This window comes from Hippoglossus stenolepis, chromosome 11 (genome assembly GCF_022539355.2).
Source record: "Hippoglossus stenolepis isolate QCI-W04-F060 chromosome 11, HSTE1.2, whole genome shotgun sequence".
Classification (NCBI taxonomy): domain Eukaryota; kingdom Metazoa; phylum Chordata; class Actinopteri; order Pleuronectiformes; family Pleuronectidae; genus Hippoglossus; species Hippoglossus stenolepis.
In genome coordinates, this window is record NC_061493.1 from 24,409,260 (window position 1) to 24,422,122 (window position 12,863).

Genomic DNA, 12,863 nt, shown 5'->3' on the forward strand with positions numbered 1-12,863 from the left:
TTCTTCCATTTTGGATTTTCACTCACTCTGACCTCACATCCTGTTTCCAGATGTACTACCATGGTGAATGCATCAAGGTGCACGTCGGCGTCACAAACAACTCCAGCAAAAACATCAAGAACATCATCGTCTCTGGTAAACGTGACGCCCCTTTGAGATGTGTCACATGTCATGAAGCAGGAACTGGACTGAATGTCTCCTCTTGTCCTCCCCAGTGGATCAGGTCTCCAATGTGGTCCTGTACTCCAATGACAGCTACGTCAAATCTGTGGCCATCGAGGAGTTTGGGTAATGGTCAGCACGCACAGCATTCTCCAGAATTAATAAAGAGAGGTGTCGTTTTAATGGCTCCACACTGGCGACACCTAGTGGCCGGAGGCTTCGAGTTTACAGGTCGTCCATCTTATCCATACGAACACGATATCTCAAGAACCGAGAGGGAAACTTAGCACAAATATTCACTCAGACAGTCAAGGAAACAGTCTGACTGTTAAACTGTCAGACAAAGAGGCTCCGACTCTTGTTCTCCTTGTGAAAATGTCTGTGAGGGTTTTTTCTGTCTCTTTATTCCAGAGCATCAGTTTGAGAGCAGGACCGTTCACGTTCAGATGTTTTATGCTCTCACTCTAAACCATGTGCCTGCTCTCAAATATTTGAAAATTCGCCAAATTTCTTACCCCTGCTCTTTTTTTCTGTCAAAAGTTGAATGTGTAACTGTCTCCGTGTCTCAGGGACTCGGTGTCTGCCGGGGCGACCCTGCAGAAAACCTACACGCTGCTGCCCCTGCTGGCCAACAACAGGGAGCGGAGGGGCATCGCTCTGGACGGTAAACTGAAGCACGAAGACACCAACCTGGCATCGTCCAGCATGTGAGGGAACAATCAGCGTCCACACAGAAGACATGTTGTGTGTGATGGATCCAGAAGTTTCTGCAAACGTGGTCGTCTTCTTCTCTTTCAGTGTCAAGGAGGGCGTGTTGAAGGAGGTTCTGGGAATCATGGTTTCATACAGAGTCATGGTGAAGCTCATCGTCGGAGGGTCAGTGTGTGTGTGTGTGTGTGTGTGTGTGTGTGTGTGTGTGTGTGTGTGTGTGTGTGTGTGTGTGTTCTATTTACTCGTCATGAAATGCAGGTCGATGTCGTGAACACGCCGTCTGTCTGTTATCATTTTGTTTGTGGAGCAAACTGTGAAACTTCACAATCAAGAGAATGATGTCACTAAACGCTGCTCGTCAGTGGAAGAATGTCGTCTCTAATTCGGATGTTTTTCAACCAATTGTGTGTAAACCAACGTTTTTTATGAAAACTGTTGGTGTCGGTCCAGCTTCCTCCAGCAGCCACGACAAGACGGCAGTGGCTGCAATGTGATCTTATGGGGCAACTGCAACAGTCCACAATATATTCACTGAAACGTCTTTGTTTCACCAATAAAAAGCTCAAATTGTGACTTCGCTGAGTCTGGCACCATCACATCTATCTCACCTAACAGGCGTCTCACTCTCAAGTCTCGTGACTGGGGTTGTTGCAGGAAGACGGAGGTGGAAACGTGAGCGCGAGAGAGTTTGGATTTTACCGGGAAGAAGTGTCGTGGCTGAATCTTTGTCTGACGTGGACAGTGTCGATAATGGGTTCATTAATTCAACTTCACCGGTCGTCCCAACTTGTTTGAGGAGTGTATGAATGGACAGAGGGAGAGCAAACCAGCAGAGGAGGAACGATTCTAGAATCTCAGCAAAGACCCAGAATAACAACTTGAGCCTTTTATTGGTGGAAAACGTTTTAGTGAACATTTAGTGTCGTTTTCTGAGTTTACCACCTGTTTACAAACATTTAGAAACATATCTTTAAAATCTCGTGTCTGTTCAAATGTAATTCTTCCACTTAATGGTAAATGTCTCTTTGTTTACTTTTCATTGAGAAGCTAAAGTTCTTTATTTGCGTTATGTGAATTCATATGAAACTGTTTCTGCTGTTCTGACGTTGGTCTTTGTCTCCACCACAGGATGATGGGATCAAGGTGAGTTCATGTCCACTTTTTTATTAATAGCAGCGACTCACAGCAACAAAGAAAGATGGTCGATGTTCTGTCCTCTAAACAGACTGAACGTCCACGAGTCTGCTTTGGTATCTTAACCACTAATTAAATATATTATGTAATAAAAGCAACTCTCAGTCCTGTATCAGGTGACCTGTAGTTGTCTTGAAAGTTTAAAGGAGACGTATTCTGTTCATCTTCATGTTGATAATTAAGTGTTATGATTGTCCATTGCTGCACCTCCTCTTTTCAGCCTCTTTTTTTACACTTTTACCAGCACAGACAGAACGTCACTCAGTCGAGCTCACAGCTCCGTCAAGGCCCAACAGACCCCAAGATATTAGCTCCCTGAATATGTCGGATCAGAAATCAGAGAAAATGTTGAAATTAAAAGAAGAAACCTTCTACCTCCCAAAGTCAATCCTGCAAACACAGACGGAAACGACCTCCAAACACGAGAGGACAGAAAAGAGTAGAAGACAATCATGTCTCCTTTAAATGATATAAATGCTCAGGTCTCTGCCTGAGACTGTGTTGGTTTGTGTTGCAGTGAGGTGGGTCTGGAGGTTCCCTTTAAACTGATGCATCCTAAACCTGATGCAGGTGAGTCACAGTCGTTTAAACCAGGTGACGGATTTATTCACACATGATAAAACATCACGTTTCAACCTTCCCCTCTTCCCCTCTACTGCTGCCAACAGTGAAGGAGAGGTAAGTTCGTAAATGTCCTTGTGTCCAGGTCGCTCAGGGACGGGATCGTGTTCCTGGATCTTCTATCACTTCATCAGCTCTTTTTTTATTCCTCTATTAGCTGCTGTTCTCATCCCTTTGTCTGCATCAGCAGTATCAGCTCTCCTCTGCTGGGTTTTGTTTCATCACCTCTCTTCCTTTCCGTCAGAACTCTGCTCAGGTTGAACTTGACTCATCTATCAACCATCCTCAAAATGTTCTGCCATCGTAGAAGTTTATCCCTCGTGTCTTGTCATCTTCTCGATTAGCTGCCCTTCTGGTTTCCTGCGGTACTGCTCCATTTCGTCTGTATTTTGTATTTGAAAGTTTTCAGAAAACGAGCACAAATACAGTCACAATGAAGGCAGAGTACGGACAGAAGGCTCCGTCTGTTTCCACACGTATCTAACGTTGAGCATAAATTCACGGCAGCAGCTGTTCTGGTTCAGGAAGCAGAGGATCATGGGTAATATCCAGCGTTCAGTAGTGTTTCAGTTCAGTGGGACGACTCAACACGTTGAATCGCTTTGTTTTTTCTACACATGAAAACCACGTCATCGCTCGGAAACAGAACCCAGCAGAATGAATCCCCACGTGTGTCTGCAGGGGGCGCTGTTGCTCAGTCACATAGTGCTGATTGAGCTCTGTGACTGGATGCTTATTGCCAGAATGCATCTTGGTTATTGTAGTTTTCTGTCACGTCTGACATATTTATTGTTTACTGAACATTAAGTCTGAGTTGGCTACAAACTGATCGACATCGTGTCAGAGACGTCATCAGTGTTTCTCATTTTGTTCAAACGAACCCAAAAAGTTAAACCTACACCTTTTCCTTTACTTATATTTTAAAGACATTAAAACATGACAACATAGTTGAAGTTGTGAGGCCAGTCTGGACTCAGTCTGTTGTCACTGCTGTTGTCTGCAGTGAGATGGAGGAGGAGATGGTGTTCCAGGAGTTCAAGCGTTCCTACCTGAAGGGGATGATCGACGATGAGGATGAAGATGGAAATGTGTCAGGTGGCGACGACATGGCGCCCAAAGAGAAATAGAGGAGAGGGAGTGGACCGGGTGACGACGGCTGAAACATGGGCAGCTGGGAGTTTGAGTCGCTTCAAAGATTTTGCTAGAATAAGATGCAGCTAAATGAAAGGGCCATACCTTTATTCCTCATGTTTCAGTCCCACGACAGCTGCTTTCAAACGTGCCCTGAAGTCTGCAATGAAAAGAGTGAAGTGAATTTGTGCTTTTAGAAACGTCCTCAGGAGCTAAATCTGTAAATGTTCAGACCTGAAGTAACGAGTTGACTAGTTTCCTCGACTCGACAGTTTCACTGTAGAACTGCTGCTGATTGCTTGAGATTTCCTGCAGAAACATTTGTATGATGCTCTGTGCGACTATGTGAGCTGTGTGACAATAAAGCTGATTGATCCGTCCTCGCATCGGCCGCTCTTTCTTGAGGTAATGCCGTTGGGGGGCACTTGATGTACAGAGAGTTCATGGGATGTGCAGAAGTGAACTCGCCACTGGTTGATTTTTGAGACACGACTGTAAATAAAGATGGACGACACGTCTCCACTTCCTCCAGAAATATCAAAGATATCAAAATATCTCAGATGAGAACGCTGCCATCTTGTGGTGATGGCGTCCTTTGCAGTCAGCGTCTGTGCAGTCGTGATCGCGGAGTGGAGCCGTGGTATCAAGTCAGTCTCAGCTGGTTTTCCTCCATCCTCCTGATTTCAGGCTCTGGTTCGTATCTGGGATATTTTAGCTTCATTACTGGAGAGTGGGAGGAAGTGGTTATGTGTCGTCCATCTTTCTTTACAGTCTGAACCACCACGGCAGCCATTTTGGCTCAGTAGGATGTTAACAAATCATGACATGTGCCAGCGTTTCTGCAAAACCAGATGAAAACAAACACAAGCTTAAAACAGATCGTCTGTGAGTCGTCTGGATCGACCCGCTGCGAAAACTCAGAGATCCAAAGGTTTTCAAGTAACTGCTCGTCCTCATGTGGCTGTCCAGCAGAGCTGTAGCTTCTGATGGACATTCATTCATTTACCTGCTTTCTTCTCTGCTCCTGTACTAAGTGATCAAGCTCCTCTTCAGACACTGCTTTACTGTTGTCTGAAATAAAACGACTAAAAGAAAAGAGGGAATCAGTTGCTTTGGTTGCAATTTAATGTAATTATTTTTTCTCAAGCATCACAGCATATGCATTATTAATATTCGACAAAGGAAACTGACACAAGCTCTAAAACTAAGCTGCAGCTGAGTTGAGTGATGGATAGAAGCTAAATGTTCTCTCTCTCAAAGTGTCTTTAAAACATTTACTATCAGAGCAGAGTCTGCAGCCAGATCAGAAATCCAATCAGCTATTCAAAGAATGATCAAATGCAGGAGTCATAATAAGACAGTGTAAAATAATGAGAGAACTTATTTCTACTAAGTTTATTGACATGATGATGAGACAAACATCAAGTATTTAGTGAAACTTTCACTGAAGAAGAACTGAAGAAGATGAGGCACATTCAGGAGACGGACTAGTCTTCTGATATTCATGTCACACGAAGACTAATATTACAACTTTATTTTCAAAATCACAGAATCATTTTTTTTTAAACAACGCCCTAATACATCGTAAATAACACACATTGAAAATAACATGTTTCAATGCAGGTGTAATGTTTGCAGTCATAGTTTAGCTTGTTTTACACTCAACCTAGAAGTATTGGACACATTAAAATGTTCACCTGATGAAAAGTCACCAGAAACATCTGAACGAAATTTCTCCCAAAACCACTGATTTTGATCCTGTGGTGGAGAGAGAGGAAGCAAGTCAGTGTAAGACTGAACCCAGCGAGATTTAATCAGCACAGTAATATTTGAGTTGTCATTGTTTTGCAGAGTAACAGTTCAACACCTTCCAACAACCTTCTCTACAAAAACACAGATTTAGTCCACAAATGGCTCAGATTTAATGTTGAATATCTCTGTCAAGATTCTCAGTCATCCAGGTCAAGGTATCTCCAGAAGACCTTCAACTGGACTTGCTTGTCTTTAAACACAAGCAAGTCCAGCTGCCTACACACACTTGTAAAACTTCTGAAAAAAATCTTGACTATCACTATCACTTGCTTCCTGTGTGACGTCACATTTGGGGCAGTTGTGATCGACTCAATCACTTTCTAACCACGTAACAACAGCGAGTTGAGAGGCTTGAAACTTCTCTGACAGAAAACTCCATCTCTATCAGACTTTTTTACCCCTGTTTTAAAACTTGCAGTCAGAAATACACAGAATGTTTGATTGGCAAGATGAGGATACTTCATCTACAAATGTGCGACTGACTGTAGCCTACTAAGGTGGAGGAGTGGTGGTGTGAGGAGGACCATCCCAGCTGAATGGTCCGTTCTCCTTCATTTCATCTGGCCAGAAATCTCGAAGGAAGGGAATTTCGCAGGAGTCAGGGTGCAGCAGATACCCCGAGAACGTGCTGCTGCTTTCCCTGTCGGTGTAAACGCCGTTGGTAATATTGTTCTTCACCTGCAGCCACACCTCGTCTCCTTGCGTGAGGTGGAGGACGACACTCTGGCTGGCGGTGGCTTGGTTTGTTGCCTCTGTTGTTTTGACTACAGGGTAGAAGTTGCGGAACAGGCCGACCTTAAGTGTCCTGAAGGAGACGACCAGGTGGAAGGAGAAGACGTAGGTGCCATTGACGGGGGCTCTGTAGATGCCAGAGAGTGGGTCGAAGTGTCCAAACCGGTTTAGGAGGACATGCGGGAAAGGAATGGGCCAGTTTGGGATGGGAAGCGATCGGTTGACACATGCAGAGAATGCTGATTGGATGGCCATGGAACAGGGACCGGGTGGACCATTGATGCCATTGATGCCCTGGTCGCCTTTTGATCCCATGGGGCCCAGTACACCTTGGGCACCAGAGTCCCCTTTGTCCCCTGTGTACCCCTTTTCTCCTGGTCTCCCATCAGTGCCGTCCATTCCATCAGTGCACTCACACACTCCTTGCTCACCTTGATCACCCTTCTGGCCATTCAGACCGGGGTCGCCAGGTTTACCCAGGTCACCTTTAACGCCCTTGAAACCTTTAGGTCCTGCAACTCCCTCAACCCCAGGCAGGCCCCGGGCTCCAGCTGGTCCAGGGGGGCCTTGTGGACCCTGTGGACCCCGGCCACTATCACAGGAGGCAGGACATGTGCCGGTTTCTCCCTGGGGACCCAGTGTACCTGGGGGCCCTATCAAACCTGTGTCTCCTTTGTCCCCTATAAACACAAACATCAAGAATATTTGCATCACATTTTTAGCATAAAATTCAAATAGTACAGTTTGAATCTTGTTAGAATCCTGATATTTTCCACTCTTGTGGTCCCGGTGCCGGGACGAGGCCACACCCACCATGATGATGTGAGCATGAGCATGGCTGTCCGAAGATGTCAAAGGGCTGAAATGGACTTAATTGTAAATGTGCCTCAGTTCTACTACATCAAATGATGTCGCGTTGCAGATCAGAATTTTCCGAACAGGTTCAGTCGCATCACCATTGACTACTTTATCGTTATCAAGGTATTTTTCAAGTCTCATTCTGGTGTGGAGATTGGGACCTTATCTGAGGTTGTTCTCATAGTTTGGATCTATGACAGACTTCTTAAGACCTGAAGACAAACAATTGAAGTGATTTGTAAGCTTGGGATAGCATGCTCATTCTGGTGTTAGTGGAGTCGTGACGTCCATGAATCACTCATAACCCTTTACATAGAGTGATCTTTCACAATGACCTTTGAAGCCTCGTGCGCCCTTTGTCCCGGTGAATCCGGCAGGACCGGCCTGCCCCTTCTTCCCCAGGTCTCCCTTCTGACCTGTAACAACAGACAAAGACAGAGACGCAGGAGTTGACCTGAACTAAAACAAAGTCAATTCATGTTTTGTTGGGAGAACAGAGGTCAAGCCAATTGGCAAAATGAAACAGAGACTTGGAAGACACTGCAGCATAAATCCCAAATCCCATGTGGCTGCAGAGGGCGCTATTGTTCAGTAAAGTTACTCATCACTGGACGCCCCGCAGCCACAGCGGTGAGGGAATCTAACGTGTCGGTGTTCACGTCAGTGCAGTGATGTGTGACTCACCTTTCATCCCCTGACGACCTGTGAATCCTGCTCGACCTCTGAACCCCGTCATCCCTCTTCTGCCAGGACTCCCAGGTTCACCTGCTCAACGATGAACAGTCGGGTTCATATTAGCATGAAGGTCCTGAAGGGGAAGCAAACTACCAACCTTGGTGTTGGTGCCTTGCTCCATTTATATCACAATCCTCACAGACACCAGTGGTTGATCAAACTTCATTTGTCATCATCTGATCTTTATCAAACATTATTACTGCTGTGGAAAGTTTACCTTTATGAAAATATCTGAATGGTGACCTCTAATTGTCTTTACGTATATCCAAAGGGCCACATTCACATTATCTATAAAGGGCCAGACTCTTGTTATCTTTAGGTTTCTGTTAGTATCCGAGGGTCAATTTGTTGTGCAGACAGGGTACAGCAATCCATGGAAACAGACCTCAACACAATACAGCAGACAGCACAGAACATGGTACAGCCACGAGTCACGACAAGTGCTTTACCCCCTCCCCATATACACCCACTGCTCCTACAGGAGCCTGGAGTGCTAAAAGCCACATAACGACGGCCGGGGGAGGAGCTGGAACTCGCTTTTTAAAGGGTAAAAACGTTCCCCAAGAGTCGAGTTGGCCTTGCGCTTAAGCTGAGTGGAGTAAAGCACCGAGAGGTGGTGTTGCGACTCGCCTATAAGCCTACTAGCCCACTTTATTATTTGGTTGAGGGCGTTTTTGTCCTGCAGAGACAGGCTACCAGACCAAGACACAAAAGAAAAGACAACACAGATTCAATAAAGCTCGATAAAAGAGGCTCCGCATGTTAAAACGGGACAATTTTCTAAGACAAACGCTGGTGACCTGTTTTGCAAACTGCCTCGCAGCTCTTACTAAAGGTTAGTTTAGAATCAATGACTGTCCCAAGATATTTTCAAACCATTCCACAGGCTGTGATTATCGTTGAATCGTGGGGGGGAGCATGCTTTCTAAAATCAGTAATCATGTTTTGGAAATGTTCTCCAAAAAATAATCATGACACCAACTGATAAAATCATTAAAAACTGGACCATGGCTACACATTGTTGTGTAGCAGACTCACAATGACTGTGATATCTGCAAAAATGTGCCTGTTGTCATATTTGCTTCGGCAGATGTCTGTATACAGGATAACAAGAACGCTTTAAAGCTTTAAAGCAGTACAGGCTGGGTAATGTTGACATTTGAGTGTCAAAGTGCAGTTTTTGCTGAGGACAAACACAAGCAGTTTACTCTGCAGTGATCACAACAACCACTATGAAGTTGCGCTGATAGAAGGAGTAGAGAAAAAACGCAGGTGATTTAAAGTGGTATACATGCCTGAAGGGCCCCGGTCTCCACGATCTCCTTTGGGTCCCGTGGTGCCTTTACAGTGGGAACAGATGCAGAAAAGTGGAATCTGCTCGATAGGCGGCGGTACTGGTGAGTTCAGGAGGAAGTCGCAGATGGCCGTATCAGATATGGGGGGCATTATTGGGCCGGGGATCCCCAGCATCCGGAGTTTGTTGGAATCATTGGTCATGTTGCCGCTGTCTGGCCATGGTGGTATCAAGGGGGGTGATGACATGAGGCTGCTGCGGGAGTTTGGTGGCCATTTGGGCATCTCCTCCCAGTCTGAGTCGGACCAGGGGTCCGAGGTGGAGCCGTCCTCTTCGCTGGACTCTGTGGACATGTTTGGTAGCATCATGGCAGAGCAGAGGGAGGACAGGACCAGGAGTCCCAACAACCTCAACGACATCTGCAGGAAGAAGAGGAAAATGAAAATCTGCATCAGTGTGTTAGTCTCAGTGTCTCAGGAACTCTCCAGAATCAAGTGTCATTTCTTTTGTTTCATGTCTCATATCCGAATGAAAACCAAATGAGTTTTAATACGCTGTCACATTTTGGTCTTTGTCAGCCAAATAACAAATCTGATCGCAGTCGTTTTTTTATTTTGCAACTTGCAGATCAGTGTCGACTCTCCTCCTGTCCAGAAGGGGGAGCTGATGTATCTACCACAAAAACTGGAAGAACAAGTGCTTCTGCGCCTAATCGTCTTCATGGCTCTAATCCAAAGTGCTCTCTCACCCAGATGAAGCGATGCTGCAACAGATGGATCTGAACATCAGAACTGACCCGAGGTGTTTGAATCAAAGGAGCTGTTTGTTCTCTTGGACGACGAACACGTCTCTGCTGTGACGGGCTGTATTTATGTGTTTAGAGTTTCAACTAAACCTAAAACCATTTAAAACATGGACGTAAATCATTGGAACGTCTTGGTGAATAAAAAGTGTCTTGTGAGAGATGAACAGTTTGTAAGTGACAAAAGTTAAACATTTGAAAAGTTCCCATGAAAACCTGCTATTTACATCTGATTGTAAAATTATGTTCATTGGTTAATAAGTGATGACGTCAGCAACAACTCATGTACCAAAATCGTTGGCTCCAGCTCCGCTCAGGAGGTAACGCAGGATTCAGCTTTCAGAGGTGGAGGAAAAGAAGCCGTCATAAACATTTCAAATGTCAACTAATTTCAAATTAAACGATTATTATTTTTTCATTATTAAATTGATTAATGAGCTCAAGATTAAGAAAACAAATTGAATGGTAAAACTGAAATATTTTTGAGAGCTGTGGATTGAACTTTTGAAAAACTAATTCAACCTTTTAAACCTGAATTTAAGGAGGGGGGGGGGACAATAAGGAAACTGATCTAGATCATATTTAGGTCGAACTAATTTGCTTCCAAAACCAAATCCTAAAATCCAAAAACTCACCTCTCCGTCCGAGACGCGCAGTTTGGTCTGGAGAAGGGATTGTGTGGAGATGAGCAGGTCGGACGAGGCTTTGATTCATTTATACGCCTCGCCCAAAACAAAACTTCTTTCTTACCTCTCGCTAAGGACGAGGGAGGGGACGCCCATCGTCATTGTCCTGTTGAACTGAACCTTCTCCGTGTTACGTGATCATGAAACAGCAGAAAACCAGTGAACTCTGAGCAGAAAGCAGAGACGCTCTGTGTTTATCTCTCCATCACTCTCCACCTTCTCCTTTGTCTCTATCTCCAAAGCTCCTCTGAAGAGTTTACATCAGGAGTTTGGCTCCACAGATGTTTTCTTTTTACTGGAGACACAAAAACTCAGCGATGAAACTCTGAGTTTATATTTTCAACATCAACACGTTGCTCTGAGCTCATTGCTTCATTCAGAACCTCAAAAAGATCAAGTTTCACATTGAAAAACAAAAGGTGGAACTGCTTTTATCAAACAGGAGGAAACAGTGGTGTTTGGGACTATTTTCAGCGGCGGAGTTTGTGTGTGTGTGTGTAATAAATAAAATAAAATAAAACTGAACTCAGATATTATTCAAGCTGGAATCAGTCGATCTGAAACTTAAATAAAAGATCAACATCTAAACAGCTGAATTTCAGTCTGGTGCCTCAGGCTCTGACCGTTTCCTGGTTCTACGTCTGTAGCTTGTTTGTGTTACTTTTCCTCTTCCACACAATTCAGTCAGCGATACAGTAATTCAACCCCCGAAGGAGTCCAGTCCTTCACAAAGAGCAGCCTACTTGTATTATTATTATTTTAGCACATTTAACAGCAGAGGACAATTCATTCTGTAACAACAACCCGTGGGATTACATGGAGACATGATCACGATAAAACTAATTACAAACAGGAGACAAAGGCAGCAGCTGAAACTTAAACCTGTTAGAGACTGAGACCACGATGCTCATCACCTGAGAGCTGAAATATGGGTTCTGATGCTGAGTCTGTGTGGAAGCTGGTGTCCAAACCAGACTGAAAAGAGCCGAGTCATTCTGCTGCTGCTCAACACACACACACACACACACACACACACACACACACACACACACACACACACACACACACACAGAGAAAACGTGGACAGGACAATTTCATTAATGATCCTGTGAAACACTGTTGCTGGTGCAATGTGCCTGTTCACATCTAGAACGGCTCAGTGTACTATACTGTACTATACAGTGAAACATTCATCATCATTATTTTATAATTTTCATCATTATTAGCAGAGTTACACAGAAACTACTGGTGCCAGAGCAGAATTCATTAAATGTTGGTCCAGATCTGGATCAGGGGGCAGATCCTGGAACATTGAATCACTTTCTTTAACATTGTGAGATTAAATGTTTTTCAACATTTTCTTGATTTCTTCGAGAGGGAATTTGTAACTTATACGCCTGATATACATTTAATATTGTGTTTGTATTATGTATCATGTCTGACCCTCAAGCTGCTGTCAGTCCTGCACTGACCTCTGGAGAGGCTCCAACGTTTCTCCTGCCAGCACCGATTCATCACAAGTGAGAGGGTGTGTTGATGACGTTTCTAACACGTGACGGACGCATAATAAATATATATATATATTTCCGGATGACCACTGACAAATATGCCAACACACAAATACAGAGAAATAAAAGACGACAAACATCAAACTCCATCTGACACTGTCTCCATGGATCTTTCTCTAACTGTACATGCAGGATATTTTAAAACATTACACACAGTTTGTTATGAAGTTTAAAGTATCCTAAAAGAAAGTGACTAGTTGGATTCGTTGCTGTATTTGTAGTTTTAAAAGTTCCTCGTAAGGTTTCAAATCAGGACACGTTGGATTAAAGTACATTTTTCTGTGTCAGAATATTCTAGTAATCCTTTTTTGCAGTTGGTTGGATCAGGAGCTTTCAGCAGAAACAGCTCGACACCTGTCCAGTGACATGAGTTTGGTCAAACTGTGCTGTGCAGACAAAAACTCCAAAACTCAAACTGCTTCTAGCTCATGGAGGTAAAAGGACCAAGCAGGAAACTGGTCTGAACACAAAGTGGCAGAGGGCCAGACCTCAGACCAGCTCACCACCACAACAAAGCTTGGGAAGACCGTGTCCTCCATCGCAACTTCTGCTGCTGT

The 12,863-nt window shown here is 44.3% G+C and overlaps 2 protein-coding genes across 4 annotated transcripts in view; one reads left to right on the forward strand and one right to left on the reverse strand.

Annotated features, from left to right (window-relative positions):
* The window catches only part of saga (S-antigen; retina and pineal gland (arrestin) a), a 9,063-nt gene extending 4,865 nt beyond the window's left edge, over positions 1–4,198 (forward strand). For 2 of the 3 annotated variants that reach the window (XM_035170043.2, XM_035170044.2), the window contains 8 exons: positions 51–135; positions 216–288; positions 732–869; positions 961–1,038; positions 2,002–2,016; positions 2,585–2,637; positions 2,736–2,745; positions 3,692–4,198. In XM_035170043.2, the coding sequence (XP_035025934.1) occupies positions 51–135; positions 216–288; positions 732–869; positions 961–1,038; positions 2,002–2,016; positions 2,585–2,637; positions 2,736–2,745; positions 3,692–3,815 (576 nt within the window). In that variant the 3' untranslated portion in view covers positions 3,816–4,198. The remainder of the gene's footprint in view (positions 1–50; positions 136–215; positions 289–731; positions 870–960; positions 1,039–2,001; positions 2,017–2,584; positions 2,638–2,735; positions 2,746–3,691) is intronic. The other variant, XM_047342106.1, reaches the window with a different exon arrangement.
* A 1,113-nt stretch (positions 4,199–5,311) lies between these two features.
* LOC118117652 (collagen alpha-1(X) chain) lies at positions 5,312–10,786 on the reverse strand. Its single transcript, XM_035170065.2, has 5 exons — positions 10,688–10,786; positions 9,252–9,669; positions 7,906–7,986; positions 7,557–7,637; positions 5,312–7,043 (listed from the first exon to the last, which is right to left on the reverse strand). Exons 2-5 carry the CDS (start codon positions 9,667–9,669, stop codon positions 6,124–6,126), a joined length of 1,500 nt encoding a protein of 499 aa, XP_035025956.1. The 5' UTR covers positions 10,688–10,786; the 3' UTR covers positions 5,312–6,123.
* Between the last annotated feature and the right edge of the window lie 2,077 nt (positions 10,787–12,863).